General features: G+C 35.3%; 2 protein-coding genes and 1 pseudogene across 6 annotated transcripts; 1 reads left to right on the forward strand and 2 right to left on the reverse strand.

Moving 5' to 3' along the window:
* Positions 1-643: 643 nt before the first annotated feature.
* Positions 644-7,468, reverse strand: LOC145613315 (tubulin gamma-1 chain). The gene is made up of 11 exons (XM_081668400.1): positions 7,181-7,468; positions 5,442-5,642; positions 4,775-4,886; positions 4,094-4,494; positions 3,855-3,908; positions 3,594-3,698; positions 2,289-2,363; positions 2,150-2,194; positions 1,864-1,992; positions 1,085-1,189; positions 644-1,005 (listed from the first exon to the last, which is right to left on the reverse strand). The coding sequence occupies exons 1-11, from the start codon at positions 7,307-7,309 to the stop codon at positions 937-939; spliced, it is 1,425 nt and encodes a 474-aa protein (XP_081524526.1). The 5' UTR covers positions 7,310-7,468; the 3' UTR covers positions 644-936.
* Positions 7,469-10,497: 3,029 nt separating this feature from the next.
* Positions 10,498-22,790, reverse strand: LOC145615493 (protein SUPPRESSOR OF PHYA-105 1-like). Of its 5 annotated transcripts, XM_081670569.1 has the most exons (12): positions 22,434-22,790; positions 19,778-21,283; positions 18,869-19,026; positions 17,302-18,103; positions 17,063-17,209; positions 16,614-16,931; positions 16,469-16,528; positions 14,559-15,477; positions 14,381-14,460; positions 11,935-12,991; positions 11,745-11,854; positions 10,914-11,670 (listed from the first exon to the last, which is right to left on the reverse strand). In XM_081670569.1, the coding sequence occupies exons 2-8, from the start codon at positions 21,170-21,172 to the stop codon at positions 15,286-15,288; spliced, it is 3,072 nt and encodes a 1,023-aa protein (XP_081526695.1). In that variant the 5' UTR covers positions 21,173-21,283; positions 22,434-22,790; the 3' UTR covers positions 10,914-11,670; positions 11,745-11,854; positions 11,935-12,991; positions 14,381-14,460; positions 14,559-15,285. The 5 variants fall into 5 exon arrangements, with proteins under 5 accessions (XP_081526696.1, XP_081526695.1, XP_081526694.1 ...); XM_081670568.1 differs by having other exon boundaries at positions 10,914-11,854; XM_081670567.1 differs by having other exon boundaries at positions 11,745-12,991.
* LOC145613009 (light-sensor Protein kinase-like) lies at positions 11,153-13,665 on the forward strand (annotated as a pseudogene).
* Positions 22,791-23,112: the final 322 nt, after the last annotated feature.

Below are 23,112 nucleotides of genomic sequence, written 5' to 3' on the forward strand. Positions count from 1 at the left end.
GGGAAGTATCTCGATGCATAATCTTATCGGGTTCAAAAATATTATATTGAAGCAAAATTTGAAGGCTGTAATACAAAAAACAGAACATTTTTGGAGATTTAGTGACCGGTGTAAAAAAAAACTCTCAAGTAGTGGGAGGGGGTGATCCAGAGGTGGTATAATTTGTTTGGAACCTTATATTACAAGTTGTCGGGTTTGTGGGAAGCAGCTTGACCACTTTCCTTTATGGACCCGAAAAGGCAAAAATCGTCCAAAGTTGAATGCTATAATTCATGCTTTTGGACTAATTTCGAGAGAAGTGTCACCTAGGATTATATAATTTGGTTTGGAACCATAATAGGCTTACCAATAAGTTTATATTGTCCATACATTATGTAAACAAATTATGTCTGTGCATAGAATTGATTTGTTGGTACGGTTTTAGAATTGTTCTATTAACAGGGGAGCCATTGTGGCCATCTTGAGGTTTATCATCGACAATGGTCGTTTAAGTTCAAAGTGTGACTAGTAAGATTCTGAATGAGCTTCTAAAATGTGATGTTAGGCAGTGTCAAACTCTATATTTTAACCCCAAATGGCCAATATAGAGCCTGAGGTTCAAAATGCTGTCATATAGGGCTCTATTGCCTCTGGCCAGCACAACTACCACAACTTTCGATTCTGTCACATACATGCAAATTCTACACTTGAGGGTTTGACACTCATGAGTCATGACAATGTCTCAAGTTGGCTCAGCTAGCACTTGGGCTGGGCGTAACATGGACTATAATAAAGAAAATCCAACATTGAGAGGCTACACATGTCAAAAGCGTACTATATTTCTATACACAGATGATGGCAAAAACTGATAACTTAGATTATGCACATCAAAGTCGGATAAAGCTGATCTAAACATAAGATATCAACGGAACTATGAAAGTAAAGCCTCTGTCTGCCTCACACAGCCAAGTTTGGATCTACCATTCCTGCACCGCTGCCTTCCCCGGTCATAAGGTGGTCAGGATCCTGGAAAAACAAGTTTATCAGTAAATTATGATGGGCAACAGACAAGACAGACAGCTATTTTTAAAATCATATACATTACCTCCATTCCCCATTTGATGTAATCTGGGGATTCACATGCCTTGTATTCATCCACTAAACTCTCAATTATGTCTCTTGATTCGTCAAATTCAGATAAATCATTGTCCTGTTGATGTTACATCGTAAGTCAAACAAAGCATACTAATATGATATGGTTAACTTGGAATCAGAATAGATGATTGCATACTTCTGGCTAACTTTGTATTATACAAGTAGAAAATTAGCTAAACAATGACTACCTCAAACTGTAGCAAAGAACAAATGCACACAAAGCAATGCCTAGAAATAAAACTGCCAAAGATACTGGCATTTATTTATCAAAAAAAAAAAAAAAAAAAAGCAACAGCTCCAGATCACATCAAACACAAATCAGAAACAGGAAGTGCACAAAAAGAAGAATCTAGTAACAAAAGAGATAGAAGTACAAGCCCAAGCCCTAAACGTGTCTGGATGATGGCCAGGATTTAGTTCATTCCTGACTCGTGAATCTTGATCCAGGAAGCTAATTCTAGTCGTTAGCACTAAAGTATTGAAAATGAAAGGCAAAGAGGTTATTACAGCAAGCCTTTTTGCGGACAACATTATCAACTGTGCTCAATAAGATTCCAATCAACCCAAGAAGGTAGAAGCACAGATTGTGAAAAAATGATGAAAAAAACAAGATACAAAAACAAATGAAAAATATTGACAAACTGATAACCATGGAATGATGGATATACTTAAAGTTGTAAGAAAAATTAAAGGTTTATATCACATTAAAGACAAACCACTGCTACTTACAGCAAACATTGGAAATTTTCGATAGTTGTCCAGGAAAGCTTGCTTCTTCCTTAATTTCTCGTACTGACTTAAGCACTTGCTAAAGAGATGACGGATGCTAGTGTGGCTTGCCAACATGAGACCACTTACCTAGCAAGTACAATATAAAGAGAGATACTCAAAATAAATCTCTTTATCAAACAACCATAGATTCTAAAGATGGGAGGAGAAAGAAAAAAAAAAAAAAAAAAAAAAAAAAAAAAAAAAAAAAAAAAAAAAAAAAAAACAGTAAAAACTGAAAGTTTACCCTATGTGCTGTCTGGACATATGGTGATTTCCTGGACAGAGCAACCTGAAAGTGGAAAATTTTGCAGGACAAAGACCAATTAGAACTTTGAAAGTGCTTTGATTATATACGACATATGTATATTCCAGTAAAAAAAAACCTGAATGCTGGCAGGACCCCACTCAATGAAATTGACCAGCTTTCTTTCACGAATACGCTGCAAGCTTTCATGAACCTGATCGTGAAACAAAACAAACATCAGATTCCAATGTACTTCAAAAATTTACCTTACAGTTGGAAAATAGCAATATATACTGTTTGTTATTTAAGTTTGAACTATGCAGAAATAATATCTGTTTGCACGGAAAACATTTCTCCATCTGAGCTCATGTCTGATAGAGATTTTTTGTTCATAGCAGCCTGTGTGTTATGAAACATGCTTTAGGAGAAGCCTAAGACCTTCAAATAGACTTTCTCAGAGAAAACACCCCTTGCACCATGCAGCAGAATTTCTACTAGGTTCAACAAATAAACAGAAAAGGATAGTCCCTAAGTCTCAATATTTCAAAACCATTAACAACAATTCTTCCATCACAGCTACTAGTAATGGGTCTTGTCTGATCTACGTTCAACATTACCATAAATTAAAACGAACAGTTTTATGAACTTGGGGAAACAGAAGAGACAAGATTAGGGGTGTCCCCATTCATTTATTCTTAATTTGCACAAAAGAATCCAATGGAACATTCTAAATACAAACAGCATTAATAATACTATAGAACGGATGTATATGCTGCTAAACACTCCACCTAATCCTCAGCTAATGTTCAATCAGCCACTTGTTGTTAACTTTACAGTCTATTACCCCTACATCAATGTATCTAATAAACACGCCTAACTTAGAAGTTAGAACTTGTCCTCTTCACCTAAAATAAGTTAATAAGGTATTCTCGTATGATGTAGTCTAGTTAAAACAAAAATAAGTAATACATTTCTCAAATAACTTGAAGAGAACAAGTTCTTACTCTTATATGAACAGTAACCACCTAATATAAACAACTAAGACAAATTATTGGAGTAATAGCTTCTCAAATTACTACCTCCGTTCTAAAATTTTATCCCTCTTTCTATAAGTCATAAAACTTAGTAAACTTGCTAAATTGCCCAAGTACCATGATTAATAAATGAATACACACCTTATTAAACTTTTCAAAAAACTATAAGAATAACTTCATACATTGTTAATGGCACATTAGGAAGATCTGTTATATTATAAGGTAAACTCGTTATAAATAGTCACCACCATGTGAGTGAATTAAGTGAGAGCCATAGTGAAAGAGTGTGCATATCTGAATGAGCAGGCTTTGTAAGTTCTCAGGCAACTGAAAGATAATGCATCAGGAAACCTCAAAGATTTAAAATTACTATGGAAAAATTACAATATCAGCAACCAAACTTATATTACCTGGGTTGGGTCCACTTCACCTTGAATGATGTTTAAGATTGATATGTACTTTGCTTGACTAGCTTCTTTGGTTCGAGCATAAGAAGAAACCATAATATTCTTAGTCTGCAGAATAGAATAACATAACAATTAAACCATTTACAATAAACTTTATATATGTTGATTATAGTATATTTGCTTACAAAAAATAAAATATAAAACATAAAAAAAGATAAACAATTTGTAATAGAATCATAATACAATTATAAAAGCAAAACATGCCTGAAGAAGCCTTCTCATGACATCTAGTACAGTAGTTTTTCGAATTAAATTTGCCTGAAACAAATCAGAAGCAAAGTTAACCATAAATTGAACAGCCAGAGCTCTTAATCCTTTACTCCATTCACACTTGTATAAAGCTTTACATATTTATGAATAAAAAATAAAAAATTTGATACATTTGTGTCATAAATTTTCAGAGAATAAAAACAAAGATCACATTCACAAATACTTGACATTACCTGGCGCTCAACCGTAAGCGGAGTATATCCAGTCATAAGAAAATGGCATCTGGGTGTAGGAATCAAAGAAGCAAGAAGACCAACCAAATCATTGTTCATATACCCTGGATACCGCAATGTGGTAGTGCTGGCAGACATTACAGTAGATACCAGTGAATTGGTCTGAGCGAAAGTAGGATTTGATAGATGAAGCCTTTCCACTGCAATTCTGTTTAATGCAGTATTATCCAAAACAACAACACAGTCTGCATTGAGGGTCAGACGCTTAAGTGTCAATAAAGAGTTATACGGCTGCACCACAACATCACTCGTTTCCATCTGATTAGGAAACACACTATATGTCTGAACTAGTTTTTTGCTGTAGCGGTCATTCAGGGTTTCCAGCAGATACGAACCCATACCTGTGAGAAAAAAAAGGTGCAAATGAGTTTAGGTCACAGAATGCCATGCAATGAATAAATCTAATTCCAGCCACACTTCATGCAATTTTAAGGCACATCAATGCTCAATACTTCATTGCCTTAAACCTTAACAAGCTTATTCTGATCCATTCACAATTATATATATTTAAAGCTTCAAAGGAACCCAGAAAAATATATACAACATCCCCACTTCTATATCAACAATCCAGCAGGCAGAAGAAAGCAACACATACAGGTGCACAATTAGAATATATCTGACCTGACCCTGTTCCTCCAGCAATCGAATGGCATAAAACAAAGCCTTCAAGACTATCACTTCCATCTGCTTCTCTATCGATCATGTCCATGATGTCCTCTTCAACATTCTTCCCCTGAATGTGCAAAAAGTCTACATCAAATGTAGCACCAATCCAATATCAACATACAGGAGACCAATACATTAACCCACATCATTCACATTACTTTGCATATCCCCTTGTTCAATCGTACCAAAAGCCATAATTATCTGCTTCTTGATCACTCAGACTGACCTTTAGTATGCCAACCAGCTAAGAACATTTATGTTCTGTAATAGAGGCAATCATATATAACACCCTTCAGTCGGAAAGATGATATGTAATGGTGTCAATTTTGATAATTATAGATTCAAGCTTTGATTAAACACTTTATGTGTTATACAATATCCCTGAATATGAGCAATATATCCTGTCCCCAACCCAACCCAACCCAACCCAATCGATCATTGAGGATGTTGGTTTTGTTGACAACAGTATATCCACAAAGCTTTCTTACAAGAAAATAGGACAGTATAATTTAAAAGGGCCGGAAATAAATTTAAGCCAAAAAAAATGATATCCTTAAATAAGTAGCTTGAAATCAATAGTACAGGATGATTAAAAATGAGATATTTTACACGAGGGACATACCTGGTGGTATCCACTGGCCCAATTGTTTCCAGCACCCCCTCCATGATCGGCAACGAAAACATTTTCATGATTGTAGAGATTCCGGTATTCACTATTTTGTATACCATTAATTACTCTAGGCTCCAAATCAATAAGTAATGCTCGTGGTATGTAGTGCTGGTCATCAGCTTGGTAGAAAAAAACATCTTTCCTGTCACCTCCCTGCAGATAATCATGCAAACAGCACACAATTTTCTTAAATAAACTATACATAAGACACAACAGACATTAAAAAATAATAATAATAAAAATAAATAAAAAATAAATAAAAAAATAAAAAATAAAAAATTGGTACTTGGTAGAACAAAACTGTATTAATCAAAGTTCTTTAGAATAAACTGCAGACCAACAACAATAATTAAATGCATGCATTGATGAATGACAATTAAAAGGGTTCAAACAGATATGTAAAAACATAGACTACATAGTGATAGAGATGATAAGTTGCAGGGCCATAGCGTACTGGGAAGAAGCAGGGGAAGAGTACCAAGCCAAACAGGGCAAATGGGTGAACTAATAGAGCAGTTCACCGCTTCACCATCATGACTTATACATACACACTTGTATCCAATAAACTTCTACACTCAGAAATTAACCTGCATACTCTTCCTTGATCAAAATAGGCATCACAAAACACCTATGATCTATACTATACAGAGCATTTCTATGAGCCAAGAGTTGAGGCATACCACCAACGCGCCCAAACAATCCCGGCATCCAATGATACCTTCATATCGTGAAACAAGTCCAAACAGAATATCATATAGTGACTTAGCAAGGTTACCTCCCAGAATCACTTAGCAAGGGTAAAGTAGGACAAAAGCCCAATAAAGTTACATATTAGAGCACTTTGCCACAATTTTCAAAGTAGAACTTAATCACTTACACAAGCCCGACAAAAATATAAGAAATGATTGATTTTCTATACATGATGAATAACTTAACAATTGGGGAAGGGCACACACTAAGCATAAACGTGAGAAAGGTTCAAATTTTTCAAAAAATACCTAAATAATATTAATTATCTATAGTAATTAACTTCTCATTTGTAAATGAACATAACCTTCAACACCTTATTTGGTTTCATTTAATGGTCACATGACTCACATCCCGACAATACTATGTGCTGCTCTAATCCACTTATAATATGGGCAAATGGACCAAAAATAGGTCTACCATACACTAATACCCAAGAAATAGCAATGTCTATAGCTACACATAACTATTTGACACACAAATGCTGAAAGCACACTCCAATTAAAATAAAAAGCGGTTCGTGCATCCGACCCCATCGTATTGGGATTTAGGCTTTGGCGATCGTTAATGATGATGGTAAACATGATAAGCACCAGCATAAGCCTATCAAATTCCCAATTACGATACTAAATTCTGAAATTATATCTACAAAAAGGAAATTCCCATAAACCCTAACTTTGACAGCTAAATATAGAGTGATCCATCAACTAGAACACAAACATTTCATACAAATCAAATCACAAATGACATTCAATTGTTTAATTCAACAACAAAAGAAGAAAAGCCAAGACAAAAAATAAATCAACAAAACCCAATAATTTCCTCTCATCTCATGAACAATTACAAACACTTAGAAACAATTTCTCATTTCAATCAACAAAAACCCTAAAAATAAAAGAAAAATGGGGAAAAATTAAAAAAATCAAATTAAAAAAGGGGGAAACCTGAGTAGCGAAATCTTCGAGAATGCCATCTTTACTGATACCGTGTTCAAGACAAAGCTGCTTCCAAAACTCCATGCCAATTTGATTTCCACATTGTCCGACTTGAAGAGTGATGATTTCTCGAGGCATTTTTCCAGAATTTTTGGCCGGAAAATTTCTAGGGTTTTTTGGGGGGTTTGGTATACTGTCTCACTCTCACTTTACTCTCTCTCTCTGGCGCGGAAGAGCTTTTGAAAAGAGAGGGAAACCGAAGAAAATAATGATGAAAGTGACGGGGTTGAACATATACAACAAGGAGTAATCATTGCCAATTTTGTGACTAATCAGCGTTACTGTTACTCTAACTTGGTTTATTATCGTCTGTAATTTACTTAAAATCGTCCATTTATTCGTAAGGGTAAAGTCGAAAAAATGTGTGAGCGAAATTTAATACTTCGTAGTTAAAATCTCTTTTATTGTTGAGCTATTGTATAATATATGTCAATGATAATTGATTTATTTAGCCAGGTTAATCCGTTGGTGTTAGGGCATGTTCACATTTACTGAACTGATTTGAATTGATTGGAGCTGAATTGAATTGAACTGAGCTGAAATGAATATTTTATGAGAGAAGGAAATTAGGAGCTGAACTGAAATTAAGCTGAAGTGAACAAGCCCTTAATTGATTTCCTTTCTTGTTTTACTTACCTTGAATTGATTGTAGAATAGATAGGAGTGTGCATATTTTGATGATATATCCATTCTGATTTTATACTCTTGTATCATAGATTGTATATTCATTTTTTTTTTTTAGTATATACTAGAAGGATATTACACTTTAATAACATATTGACATATTGTTTTAATTATTTTATTGTACATTTGACATATATGGCCTTAAAAAAAGCACATATATATCATGAGATTCATCCAACAATATACATTAGTTGCCTAGCAGCCTAGGCATAGGCATACCATGTTTACAAGTCCAAAAGTACAGTAAAGCTAAGGTGCGTATTTCCGATCAATAACGGCCGGTAAGAAACATAATAGCTAGCACATATTAAAGTAGTAATTGCAAATTCATTTACTTGTATCATTCTTAGATTCGCAAAATTGCTAGTAACACATACAACCAACATTGACTCCAACGTGATTTAAGGATGAAATTCTACGCTACTACGGAATTAATTAGTCATTAAACCGAAATCTCAAATGACTCAAGGAGAACATGAAAGATAAATGAACATGAACACGAACACTAATTATTAGGGACGGAATCTACCACAGGAAAGCACCCATGGCAAACTTTCTCTTGTGAGCTAAATCACCAGAAACAGGCAGTCCATACTGAGTAAGCAAGCAATCAAGCCTCCATTCAGGCATGGCTTCGTAGTCGGCTCGACTATACTTGGGGTAATGGACTGGCATTTGAAAGAAATGCATCTGCCATTGCTGCCCTCCTTGCTGCCCATTTACACTATTACTATGTTGTTGCCTAGTTGCTACTTGCTCCATATTGTATGTATTTTCTTTCTCCTTACACTACTTGATCTCTCTTCTAGTATAGTTTACATGCATGAAATGTGATCTATTATATATAGCCAATTTGTGTATGTTTTTTGTGGACATTATGTTATCTTGCCCTACAATTAATATCTTGTGGAGATACCAAGGCTCGTGATTTTGGTGTCCATCTGTCCAACTAAATTTAGTGCTACACCCCTTAGGGAAGAAATTCATACTTCCTACCTAACTTTTGAAAGGTTTATAAACTTTGTTACTCGTATATAGAAAAGTTCATATGTACAAGTTAGGAATATCACAGATGTTACCTGCTACTAGGTAAAGTAAAAGTATAGAGACATATAATATAATAACACGTATGATATATGGAGTTTAGACAACCTTAACAGTCATATTAAAATAAACTAGACTATGAATCTAGATCAAAATAATAAATTAAGGCTATGAAAGTTCAATTATTAGTTAGTACTGTTTAGAAAGTTTGTGGTGCTAAGATGATCTAAACATTGTATTGGTGGAATGGTGGTTGAGTAACAGTAGATGTTTAATCTGTCGCTTGGAGCTTGCTATGGTCAGATTGGTCACCAAGTCAACTAGTGTTATATTATATGGCATTAAGAGTGATTGACTATAAATCTTCAATAAAAAATAACGCTAGATCATCTCCATTAGTGAGACGTATTTGAGTTTAAAAACTAATTGTAATTGAAGTATATTTTATTTTAAACCTTTGATGGTGAAACTCATGCTCAATTGTCTCTTCTATTTGTTTATAAGTGTATAGAATAACGTTTCACTTCTTCTCGAACAAGAGATATTCAAAATTTCTCTATGAATAGATCACATATAACAGTGATTTCAACCTACTGTATTAGACAATCATTTTAAATTTTTTTAACACTCTTCATTGTAAATGATTCACAATGATTCACGTAAAAGTGAAGTCGCGCCTCCTATTAGCCTATTAGGTGATAGGCCTCATCTTTTGGAGTTGCTCAATCCAATGAGATCATAATTTACTTACATATTGACCACTAAAATAATTCAATTCCTTCAAAAAAAATAATAATAAAAGAAATAAAATAAAATTAAGGGGGCAAAGGCTTGGAGAATCGGAGTTGCTCAACCCAAGGAGATCAATATCAATATCACAATTCACAATATGTATGAATGCGACAGACCACCAATCAATTTTGAGTACATACGGTCTACGGAGTATAAATATTTCTCCTTAAAATAATACAGCCCGACATCTAAATTGCAAAATCAGCAAATATTGAAAATTATAGGCCACAAAACTTGGTTTGGGGCCTTGATGTTTCTTCTTTTAGTTATAACCACCAGTTCACCGCTAACCTTTCCACATCACTTCCATCATTGCAAGATCTGACTTTTAGCCTATCTCCAATTCAAATGACCCGATCATATTGGATCTGATTTTTATTATCCGATTAAACTTTAACCTTATTTGTATACGAATTCTAAATAAAGAAAATTATTAAACGAGTCTTTAAATTCATATAAATGCAATATATTCATAAACGGAGTAAAAAGATGTGGTCGTATTTTTGGAATATAGCCTTACTTTGTGTACATTCGCATGTCCTTCAATGTCTAGAGTAAAGAGGTGTGTACAAATTAATTAAGCATATGTTTACAAAGGTTTTTAACGGTGCTAGATCAGTAGATTGAGTTGGCTAACATGAGAGCGATAATGTCAATACAAATCACTAATTTTAAAAAATGAATATAGATTTTGTATTCTACAATTTGAGCTTGAATATGGAATTGTAACTTTGTAAGGTCTTCCACCCTACTAATGCAAACTTTTAACATCGTCGTCCTATAATGTGTTATCATAAAAAATGAACAAATATGGTTCATAAAATGCACGTTAGAAAGGTATATATAGAAACTATTTCCTATCCATGTCTTTGGCTGAAATTCAGCAATGAAAGCAAGGTTGAGGGCAGTTGGTGCATTGCTAAAATTAGAATCAGAGGAAAGATCCCAAAAATTGGCAGAAAGAAAGAAATTATGCAGGTAGCTTCAATTTTGTATCTGCATGAAACCCAGGTAGCTTTAACTGACAAATTCTGGTTTATAATCTTGCTGTTATTCTGGAAATAGACAGTTGCAACTCTTCCAAGGCCAATTCACCTTTACCTGTTTCAGTAGAAAGTTGGTAAGAGATACAGGAAGCTTTGTGTACATGTATATGCAGTAGTTTGGTTAAAATTCATTTAAAATTGCATTCGAATCATTCGAAGCCAGTTTGACAGACACAGTATCAACAGAAACATCTGTCAAATAAGAGCAATAAGAACCAAGGGTATGTAATCTTTTCAATACCCAGGAATGTCTAACTATAAATAACAATTCAAGTTGCAACATCACAGACCCATTTCATGTTAATACAAATTACACACAATTCATCAGCCTGCTAATATCATAAGAATCTAGGGAATGGAGCAATTCCGGCAGGTTGGTGAAGTTCTGGGGAGTCTGAAGGCGTTGATGGTATTCCAACATCACATTCAAATCAATAAAAGGCAATGCTGTTTTCTCCTTGATGCTTTTACCTTGGCATATGAGATGATTGCAGATGAAATGAGAAGCAACTTGAGATTTGAAGAGAAGCATAAAAAATGGAAAGTCCTTGAACAACCCTTCAAGGAGCTCTACAAGATACTGCGAGAAGCTGAGGCATATGTAAGAAACTGCTTCGAGAGCAAGAATTGGTGGGCCAAAGCCATAACATTATACCAAAATCGGGACAGTATAGAATTCCATATTCATAACCTTCTTTGCTGCATTCCAATTGTTATTGAAGCAATAGAAACAGCTGGAGAATTATCCAGCTGGGACGATGATCAGATCAATAAAAGGAGACTCGTGTGGTCAAGGAAATATCAAAATGAATGGAATGATCCAAAGCTTTTTCGATGGAAATTCGGGAAACAATACGTGGTTAGTGAAGAAATCTGCAATCGGATTGATGAAGTTTGTAAGGAAGATCGATGGATTTTACTAGATAAAATCCGGCAAAAAAGAATACCTGAAAGTCCTGGATCAACAAAGTACAGTCAACAGCTCATGAATCTTCTCTTGAAAAATCTGGACGAGGCAGGTTCCTTGAATGGAAAGCTCTTACCATGCTCAGTCTTGCTGAATTCAAAAGACTACCAAGTGAGAAAGAGGCTGGGAAATGGAGGCGAATACAAAGAAATCTTTTGGTTGGGTGAAACCTTTGTTCTTCGACATATCAAAGGAGACATAGAGCCTTTGATTCCGGAATTATCTCAACTATTATCGCTTTCCCACCCAAATATACTACAGTTTCTTTGTGGTTTCATGGATGATGAAAAGAAAGAGTGTTTCTTGGTCACAGAGCAAATGAGCAGGAATCTCAGTATCCTTGTTAAGGAATTTTGTGGCCCGAGAAAGCGCATTCCACTAGCTCTTCCTGTTGCCCTAGACATAATGCTTCAGATAGCAAGAGGCATAGAGTATCTTCACTCAAAAAAAATATACCATGGGGATTTAAAACCTTCAAACATTCTTGCCGAAGTAAGAACTATTTGTTCTGAGGGATTTATCCATGTAAAAGTTACAAGATTTGGTCTATCATCAGTGACAAGGCACTCTCAGAATAATTCAAACCCAAGTGAGGAACTGTCATTCATTTGGCATGCCCCAGAAGTCTTAACAGAGCAAGAAGAATCAAATGGTGCAACTGATGATGCAAAATACACAGAGAAGTCTGATGTGTACAGCTTTGGTATGATATGTTTTGAACTTCTCACCGGAAAAGTCCCATTTGAAGATTCCCATCTTCAAGGAGAAAAGATGAGTCGAAATATTAGAGTTGGGGAAAGGCCACTCTCTTTCCACACCACTGCCCTAAATATTTGACAAATTTTATTAAGAGATGTTGGCATACAGACCCAGATCAGCGGCCAACTTTCTCATCCATTTGCAGGATACTTCGTTATATCAAAAGGTTCCTCATGATGAACTCAGACTACAGCCACCCAGATACCCCTCTTCCTCTTATTGATTACTGTGATATTGAGTCAGGGTTTCTAAAGAAATTTTCTTCTTGGATGAGCAATGAGCCATATCCTGTTTCAGAAATCCCATTTCAGATGTTCGCCTATCGAGTCATGGAGAGGGAAAAATGTATATCTAATATCAAAGATGCCTCAGAATCTGGCAGTGAAGCAGCTTCAATATCTGGAGATGATCATGTGACAACTGCAGATGATCCTCTTCTATCTATCACGGAAAGGAAGAATCCAATTCCTGATGATAATACAAAAAGGAGGCTTTCATTAAATAGTAGATTGGCAGATTCAAAAGCAAATAAATTTCCAGGTATGCTTACACCAACCACTATATTTCAGTAATGTCTCCCTAAACATATTGTCATTGGACCATACTATTACCCCCAGAGAGAGAGAAAGAGAGAGAGCGGGGGGAGGCCGGGAGAGAGAGAGAGAGAGAAAGGATAAGAGAAAATGAAGCAAAGACAGAAGGAAAAGAAACTAAAACTCTAGTTACAAGAGAGCTCACCACAAATCAGCTTAAACTGCTATGTTAGCTTAAGTATTTCCATAAGCATCTACATTTCAACTTGAAAGGCGTAATTAATGCTTATAGATTACATCACATATAAATCTAATGTTAAAAGTAAATTCCTTGGAAGACATTAAAAAAAAGTGACAGTCCAACCATTGGAATGGTGATTTATTAATGGAGAAAAACTAAGTCATAAATCAAAGGTTGCTGCTAGTAGAACATAAAAGAACATCATTTATTTGTTTGGTATCACAGGAACACAAAAGGGACAATCTCTAAGACCTCCTCAACTTTTACGTTGTTCACGTAGTATGCAGTTTACACCTGATAACCACATGCTTCTAGCGAATTCCCGGATCCGGAGGAAGTCTGGCCATGCATCAGATTCTGAGCTATAAGCCTATAATAAGCAATTAGGCTGCCAAAATTTTTTTGACAACCAAGAGAACACAGCCAAATCTGTGTGTTGCCAAAGCTTATAAGTTTGGTTTCTAATTGATTTTTAATCTATATGTTTTTCTTTATATATATTGGTTTCATTTTTGTTTAAAACACATTTACATACACTGTAAATAGAAAAGGTACACTGTAAATAGAAAAAAGTAATTCAACACAGCTTCATTAGTTCTTTTAGATTTTAAATAAAAAATATTTAATGTTTGATTTCTGAATTATAATTAAAAATCACAAATTTACTTCTTGCTTAGGTATCTGAAACAAACAGAATATGCTTCCATTTGCCCAAAAAAGAGCTGCTACTAGCCACTAGGGATGGGGTAGTAACAACTAACAAGCATAGTTAGCTCAGTCAAGGCATTGGCAAACTTCTAGGACCTTTTACTGTGTAATCTTTTATAGTATTTCAATATTTCATAACATAATGTCCATGTAAATAAAGACAGGGCAGAAATAATACGACCAGAAGATGTCCAATAACAAATTTCCCTAGAATTTATACACTAAGATACTGTTGATTGCAGACAGATAGATATGATTAAAAGTACTTCGTAATTACTAATTATATTTATATTTAGAAAATAATATAAATAGGTAGGAAAAGAACTTGGAACATATACTCTTTAAATGGATAACCACTAACCAGAGAATAAATACCTGCTAGAGTGATACATAGTTCAAATTTGTGAAATTCCCAGCAGAGCTTTAATACAGCATCTGATAACCTTCCCAGACACCTGCGATTCAAAAATAAATAATTGTAAATTCAAAATGAATAGATATAGAAAAACAAGAAAGAAAAAAAGTCTCTTGTCAGGAAACAGAACATACATACCTAAGGTACAGCTATGGGCGCCTGCAAATAGCAAAACAGGCAGCTGATTTTACTGGAGCATCTTAAATTCTTTTCAAAGAAGCTCCTCGGTGGATATTCAATTGAACATGTAAGTTAAGCTCTACAAAGTGTTTACAGTGTCAACTTCCAGAGAGGTCTCTTCTTTCCTATGATCCTCAGGCCGAGACAATAAATAATAGAGGACCAAAACTTAAAGAACACAACACTCCCTAACAAGCAGCGTACTGGAAGGAAATATCACAATAAATGACAAGAGACCTTTCATATTGTTGGATATTGAAAAGAGAAGCTTTCAACATCAAATAGCTACTCCCCAAATTTCCAGTTATATAACTGAGATGAAAGGATCACAACTCAACCACCGTACAGGAAGCCTTCAGCAAGAGCACTACTTTATCTCCTTTGAGCCACTGGTTTACTTGTCATGAATAACAGTTCATTTATGGAAAACCTTACAGCCTGATACCATCCAAACCCAAAGAAAGTCAATTTTTACTCCCTATCTCCTCGCTAGTCTTTACTGACTTTTTGCTAAAATTATGACCATAACTGAATCTCTTCCATCGATTGTCTAATGAAACTTGATTCTCAAGCTTCTTTTGATTTGTTTGCTGCTATTTTATTAAAAAATTATGCCACCACTGACAAGCAAACATATTCCCAATATGGACTCATACTGATGAAGAAGCATTCGAAAGTTTATTAATTACACCAGTTGCAATAACCTTATGCTTCCACTTGAATTAGCAGCAAGGACTGTGTTTGATTTGCTTCTCCAACAGACACTTGATACAAAAAGTCCATCATCCTCTCTAACCTCATGCTGAGACAAAGGATTGATGGAACTAAGTTTGTAAGAGGTGATTGGCATTGGCAAGGATTTGTAGTAAGTGAAAACCTGCAAGGGAAAGAAATATTGAGTCATTATGCTGACTGAGTAGAAGTGTAGAACAACAATGGATACATGACGCATGAAGGTCCAAGAGACATCCATCATTTAAAAGCTTCAAAGTTTGACAAATTCAAGCTAGTGAAGAACAAAAAAAAAAAAAAAAAAAAAAAAAAAAAAATTCACTCTCAACACATAAAGCTACTGACTCGAGATATGAAAAAGTCCAACCACTAAGATTTAATGTATTTGTTATTCAAAATTCCAGGATAAGACATGAATATACGATGGGACTTCCAAAGTTAAAGCTATCCTGAATCTCATTTAAAGTTTACAATTGCCAAGTCACCTCTATGGAGAAGGGAATTTATAAAATTCATCCTTTGTCATATGAACAGTCAACCATGTCTTACCATACAGGCATACACCTGTCTTACCCTAGAAGTACTCTGGTTCATATCTAAGCAATCAACTCCAGGCTAAGGATTTTCATTATGTTTTGCATTCTTCCATGGTGCCCATAAAACAACGCTGAACTGCTCATGGACTGACTTTGTCTATGAGTTTGTTCTAGAAGAGATTGTTCCAAAGCCAAAATTGCAATTTCATCAATTAGGAAGTACGAAAATTTAGAGCAACTAATATAAAGATCACAAGACATAATGTGTATCAATCAAGATGATATAAAATGTAATTTCTCTGTTCCAAATTAGATAACACATTTCTTTATCACGTTTGCCAATGCAAAAATAATCAAAAATATCTTTAATTATACTATTGTAAAAATACTCAAAATTGAATTTTAATTAAGTACACATTGAAATGAATTTAACAAAATCCCACATGACTGGTTTTTTTTTTTTTTGGTCTGTATCCATAAATCACTCATGCCAGTCAAAGCAGAGTATATAAGTGTCAAAAGTCAAAATGTGTCATTTAATTTGGACCAAATGTGGTACATCAAAGATCAAACGGCACCAAATACCTAAAACTAAAATACCTCATTGCTTTCGGAGCCACACGCTATGTATCCATCCGAAACAGCCAAGCCTACAAAATGCTGCAAAGACAAAAGAAATAATTTAGGAAACTAAGGAAGTGACTGAGGCAATCAGAAATGTACTGGGTAAAATATGTGTGGAAACCTTCTTATTAGTATGACCACTAAAGGTTAAATGACAAGCATCTGAGGACATGCCAGATAAACTTGTTTTATTAAGATCCCAGAGCTTTAACGTATTGTCTGTTGAAGCAGAAACCAGTGTTCCAGAATCCATGAATTTGACATAGCTAACAGTCTTCTCATGACCAGCTAATGTACACCAAGGGATTCTCATGTGCCGAAGATCATAGCCATAAATCTTATGGTCAGCAGAACCAAACATCAAAAGATGAGAAGAGTAAGGGGAGAATTGTACGCAGCAGACATTGGCAGGACTCCAGATGGTACAGGTTGATCTTTTCTGCAAAAAAATAAGATTATCAACGTTAAAGATAGTCAAAATTAAAAGTTCCTAGAAAAGAGAAGCAACATATACTCTCAGATTCAGCATAACAATACTGAAATTATGAAGGGGGAATAAAAAAGTAATACTTCATTAGTACTCCAGAGTTTCACAGAGCAATCGTCACTTCCACTGGCATACATTGTTGGGTCAATTCGTGAAAAGTCAATTGACCAAGCCCTTTTCTGATGTTCAGTGTGCTGTGAATACGACACGCCGGTGCTTGCATCCCACACCTAAATTTCATTTATGGAAATTGAACATCATGTGATGTTTAATAGCTTTTATGTATATATGCATAGTGAAGAAAAAAACAAAGAGTAACCACCTGGACAACACCATCATAATCAGTTGAAGCCAAATAGTTCCGGATGTAGCTGTTCCATGAAATGCAGCTAAGCTTAGATTTATTTCCTATTTCAATCACGGGATAGTGGATATCAATAGTATCATTTGCAAGAGCAGAATACTCAAATATCTTGATTTTTTTGGATGCTCCAGCTACAGCAATGTATTCTTCATCACGATCAAAGCTCAGAGAGCATATAACATTAGCAGAGTTTAAAAGATCACCATTCCTTAGAGTTCCACGCAGCTCAAATTTACTATAGCAAGTAAATTTGCAGAGTCCTTCAAAAAATACATCCAACCCACATGCAGATTCCTGATTTATATTTACCAAATCATTCTGTTTTTGCATCTGAGACCAAGTTTCCCTCCTCTTCAACAAGTCTCTATCTTCTCTACCAGCAACAGCTTTTGAAGTAGTTTGGTTTCGCAGTAAAAAGTAAGCCTTCTCAAGCTGTGACATATCATCTCTTAATCTATCCTCATTACTACCTGATCTAGTAATAGACTTGATAAAATCTTGAAGATTGTAGTCTCTTTTAGCACAAAGTGGGGATGCTCTAGAAGAAGGCTTCCCCAATAATCCTTTTATATCAGTTTCTATGCATCTAATATCTTCAACTAATTTCATTGCATGGTCCTGCTTCTTCTCTTTTAGAGAAGCTATAAAATCCAGCAGAAGCTCTGACTCCGCCATATTTACATCATCTGTAAACACTGCCAACTCATCACTAACATTCAACTCTTGGGATCCGCAAAAAAGGTCGGAGTGAAGTACCTCCCTGTTATAAAAGAAAAATTCCAGTCAGACATATGGTACATATTACACCACAAGTCCATAGCATACAAGATGAACACAAAAGCATCAAGTTAGTCATTAACAATATTCACAAGCAGAATGTGTCAATTCCATACACCCAAAAGAAGCACAGGCACAAATAGTGCTCTATTCAAGTTTCTCAGGTTTGACTACCCATCCTAGAAAACCCAGAATTTGTTTAACTCCTGCTGACATTTGTCAGAATTTTTCACGTCACTGACAGCAGCAAAAAACACTCATTAACTAGGATTGAACTTCTCAATTCCAACAGAGGTACCATATGCAAAATTTAGGAAGCAATTACAAGACTTGCATATCAGAACATATAGCTGAAAATCCCATCATACTCCTACTACTCCCTCCGTCCACTAATAATAGCCTTACAACATGATTTTTGTGACACAATCTTGTCAACCACAATGCAGAGGTGACTTTTTGGGTAAACAGCTGTAAAGTTAACTATAGAATGATAATGTTACACATGGTAAACCTAGTGATGTTTTCACATAATAACTACAATTTTTGAAGATTAATGGTCAAAGTTGGTGAACTTATTACCTGCATGTTACAGACAGTATAAATGCAAATGTTCAACATAAGCTCAATGACATAAAATGATAACGTACTGCAATCCAGATTTCAACTTATATATACAAAATTTAAAACGATTATTTTTTATACCAACCTTTGTCCAAAATAAAAACAAGGGGGTTACATAATGGGATACCTTATTGTTGGGCGAGATGATGGATTAGGATGGATTAGCCAAAGACAAAATCCAGCTTCTTTTGGGTTTTCAGACAAAAAGAACGGTGGTAGAATCCGATGTTGCATGTCAAACATTGCAGCACAATGAGTCTTCAACGAATCAAATGAGCAAAGCAACTGTTGAGAGAGAAGAAATTCAATAAGATCATATTGCCAAAAATCAATCAATCAAAGCCTTAAATCTAATCCCATAAGTGGGGTATCACATTGCCGAAAAAAGGAAAAAAAAAAAAAGTATATCAAGATGTTACAGTGACTAATACGAAAGCAATCTTTGCTCCTCCATAACAGCAGCCAAGATCTTAGTCAGAGAAATTTACAAATTTGCAATGACGTGTTTCGGGTGGAGATGTTCTGCTGTTATTTTACACATATGGGGGGACTAAAGAGGCGTTTCATGAGGCAAGTGAAGGTGAAGTTGAGTGAAGTTCAGTACCATTTTCACAAATTTACTCTAGTTTGATTAATTGAGGCATGAAGCTCCATAAAACATTATTTTATAATGATACCCCTGCCCCAAAATACTTTCCCTTTTCCCCTTGGAGGATCACAAACCCATATGGGTATGACATCATTTTCTTTTTTTTCTTAGGCCAAGGGGGCAAGGGGGATGAAGTCATGAAACCAATCTCTAAGCTTCCATGGTAAAAGTTGTGTAGGTCATCAATTCTTGGTGACGAATCACAGGCTTCAACTACAAGAAGTCTGAGGGAATATGGTGAGCTGCATGGTAATTAAACATTGAATGAAAGGTTAAAAAAACACGCACGCACACGCGCGCGCACACACACACATACACACACACGCACACGCACGCACTCACCCTGAAATGCAAATGAGTGACATAATAATTTCTGTATTTACTCACCTCAAAAAGCAGCAGTCCAAGATTATAAATATTTGAAGAAACTTTACAATCTTTCTCACCAAGCTCTTCAGGACAAGTATACCACTTCTCCTCCAGCTGGAGATTTGTCAGAGGAGACTTCTCTAACCCAGTAGCCCCATGGCTCATCATGCTCAAAGTCCTGTTATCGGGATAATAAGAAACAGATGAGCTACCTATATCATATTTGGTTTCTCGAACTGTAGCAGTCCTAACCCCTGTTACTAAGGAGGTTGAAAATGCATGATTATGGACTTTCACGACTTTCTGTTGCTTCAGATCAGAGGTACAGAAAGAACTGATATCTTCTTCTGGGAGCCTTTTCTTGCAACCAGCAAAGGATTTAGGAACATGCAAGTCCATCTGGGTTGATGAGCCAATGTAATTTAGCTCATTTGATGGATTTATAACAAAATATGATGGCCGCAATTGTTGTAGGACAACACCTTGAGAGTGTGCTGAATCTACAAGCTCAGCAATTTTCTTGAAAAAATTAAGGCTTTCAGCCTTGTTCTTCACACGATGACCAGGCTTAAGCCATTCTCTCAAGTCAACTCCATCATGGTTTACAATCCCACTGCTGCAAGGCCTGCAACGTAGCAAGGGCTGCATTTGGTCATCAGAAGTCATGCCTGATGTATTTAACCTCCTTCCATAACTCTCAAAATTGCCATCAAGCCCATCATTGTCCAGATTGATCTCATCTCCTAGCCGCCCATCAATGACCCCTTTACCCTTAGCAGTTTTCTTCCCAAAAAAATGTGAGAAACTTGACGTGGATAAAATTCTCAATCTAGCATCCTGAGGAAGCAATGCACTTTCGGTATTGAGATTCTTTCCATGCAATACATCCGAGTACACTCTTCCTGCTTCATCAACTTGTTTGGTCTTCAGATGCCTCATATTCCATGCATCAATATCACCTTTCCTGGAATTCTCTTTAATGCTAACCATAAGCTTATCCTTAGCTCTTGAAAGTGAATCTCTTCGAGGTATTGTATTCCTAGGGCCAGCTACCATCTGAGACAAATGTGGCCAGTGACCCTTCTTCATATGCGCATCTTTACTGCTAGAAAAATTGGATATATCTAAGACATGGTCCTTGTTATGTTCGAATTTCAAATTATTACCTACATGGCCTGTTTGCGCAGGTGACTGGGGCCCAGCATAAGACAACTCCAACCCTGGAATTCTCATTCCAAATTGCTCTGAATCATTGCTTCCTATTGTATCAGTACAATTATGTTCTGTAGTCCCCTGCAACTGACTTCTCACTGAATCATAAATGACTGGTGAAGCCAACTTAGGGCAGTCCTCCTGCTTCAATGGAGAATCTGAACTATCCATTTCGATCTCTTCTAGATCATTAGCAGCCATTGCCTCCACAGAGGACTTTACAGTGCCAGAAGAACTAAGTCACTCATCACGGTCCATGTCTCAATGTTACAACACTTATACCAGAACAGATCAACCTCATCAGAGCATTCTCTGAAAAAACAAATAGATTATAATCAACAGAAGATTTTGTAATATATAGAAGTTTTAAAAGTTCCAGAAGTCATTATCAGCCAACCTATTCAGAAAAACAAAGAAGCCCAGAGACTATCAGAGGTGTGTTATACAGCACGAAATTAAATCAATGTTGGTCTCTTACAGATAAATACACATGGAATAAGAAAAGGCATTGAAAATCCTAAGCCATATGATACAATTAAAGCTACATCCTAACTGAACAAAAATAAAATTTGAGTTAATCAAAAGAAGAGAATAACATCAAGCTCATGCACCAATTGACATTCCATGATCAGCCTAGTAAAATATCTTCGAAATCTGAATCCCATTCCTTTCTTTTCTCCCAAAAAGAAAAAAGCGGAAAGTCCTTGGTCCTTGGTCATAAGATAGCATTGATTCCTTCCTAATTTTTAAATAAAAAGTTGAAAACTACTCTCAGGAGGAACTATGTTGCCATTACTTGTGCAATTCATCAAATTTTTCATTGGAAAAGCACCGATTAACCTCATACAACCTATCTTGCAAGGGTATAACCTCTATTGAAAAAAGCACAGCATGGTTCGCGTATAAGCAACCTCACAAGGGCATTAGCCAGCTCTCTCACTCCACCACAACCATGATTACAACCATCACAACTTCACAAACCACGACATATACAACGCGTTGTATTCATTCAGCTCTTCTTTAAAAAATCACATATTGTCCACTCTTCAAAGTTCACAAGTAGCAAGTAAAGGAAACTTCAGTGAAATGTTTCATTCAGTGATTCAGACAATCACAATCAAACCTCAAAAGTTGGCCAAAACTGGCTACCTCAGTACAGATTAGAACAGACATTAGCATTTAGCAATCATATACAATTACAACTTTAAGAACCATAATAATACACCCAAAAATTAAAAAAGCATAGCAATAATGCTCAACAGCTCCAATTCAAAGCACAACCAACCCTAAATTGAATTCACATAATCAAATGTAGTAACAATACAACTAACTAATTCATCCACTCCAAAATCACAATGACCCAAAGCAAAATATTGAAAAACAAGAAAACCCCAGAAAAGAAAATATATCAAATTCCATAAATTCAGTAAAAAAAAAAAAGTAGAGAAAGAAGAAGTCATACCAGAGGAAAGAGGTAAGTGGGAATTTTAGAAGAACAAAATCAATCTTCAGCTCGTGATATTTAAAATGGTTATAAATTAGGGAAAAAAAATGGGTTTCTGAAAATTAAATAATTACTCCAAAAAAATTAATTAAAAATGAAAAAAAAAATCCCATCTTTTTTTCAATCAAAATTGTGAATACTCTCAATAGTATTGTTACCAAACCAGGGAAGAAAGAGTGGTTTAAAGATTGTATCTTTTTTCGAGGGGCGGCAATCCATATCGAGATTCGGTTGCCAACGCCGAATTTCCTAGACCACAAAAAATATAATAAAATTGGGTAGAAAAATAAAATGCTAAAAAAAAAAAAGAAAAAGAAAAATGAAGGTAGAAATGGTAGTGAAAGTAGAAATGTCTTAAATCCATTAATGGATGACACACATAGACACATACATACATAATTTGATGTCTCAAACAAAACAAGTTGAAGTGTCATCTCGCCAATATACTAGGACCCCCGCAATCAAGGGTAGCCATTGATGTCGTATCAGACTCTTTTTCTTTTTCAATTATTTGAACTTTTTATTTATTTTTTTGCGTAGATTTTTTTCTTTTACTTTTTTTAACAAAATTCTGCACTTTATCTTTGTTTTGCTGAATTAAAATTATTTTTGAATTGAATTAAAATGATTTTGCTTA

Source organism: Chenopodium album, chromosome 25 (genome assembly GCF_948465745.1).
Source record: "Chenopodium album chromosome 25, dcCheAlbu1.1, whole genome shotgun sequence".
NCBI lineage: Eukaryota > Viridiplantae > Streptophyta > Magnoliopsida > Caryophyllales > Amaranthaceae > Chenopodium > Chenopodium album.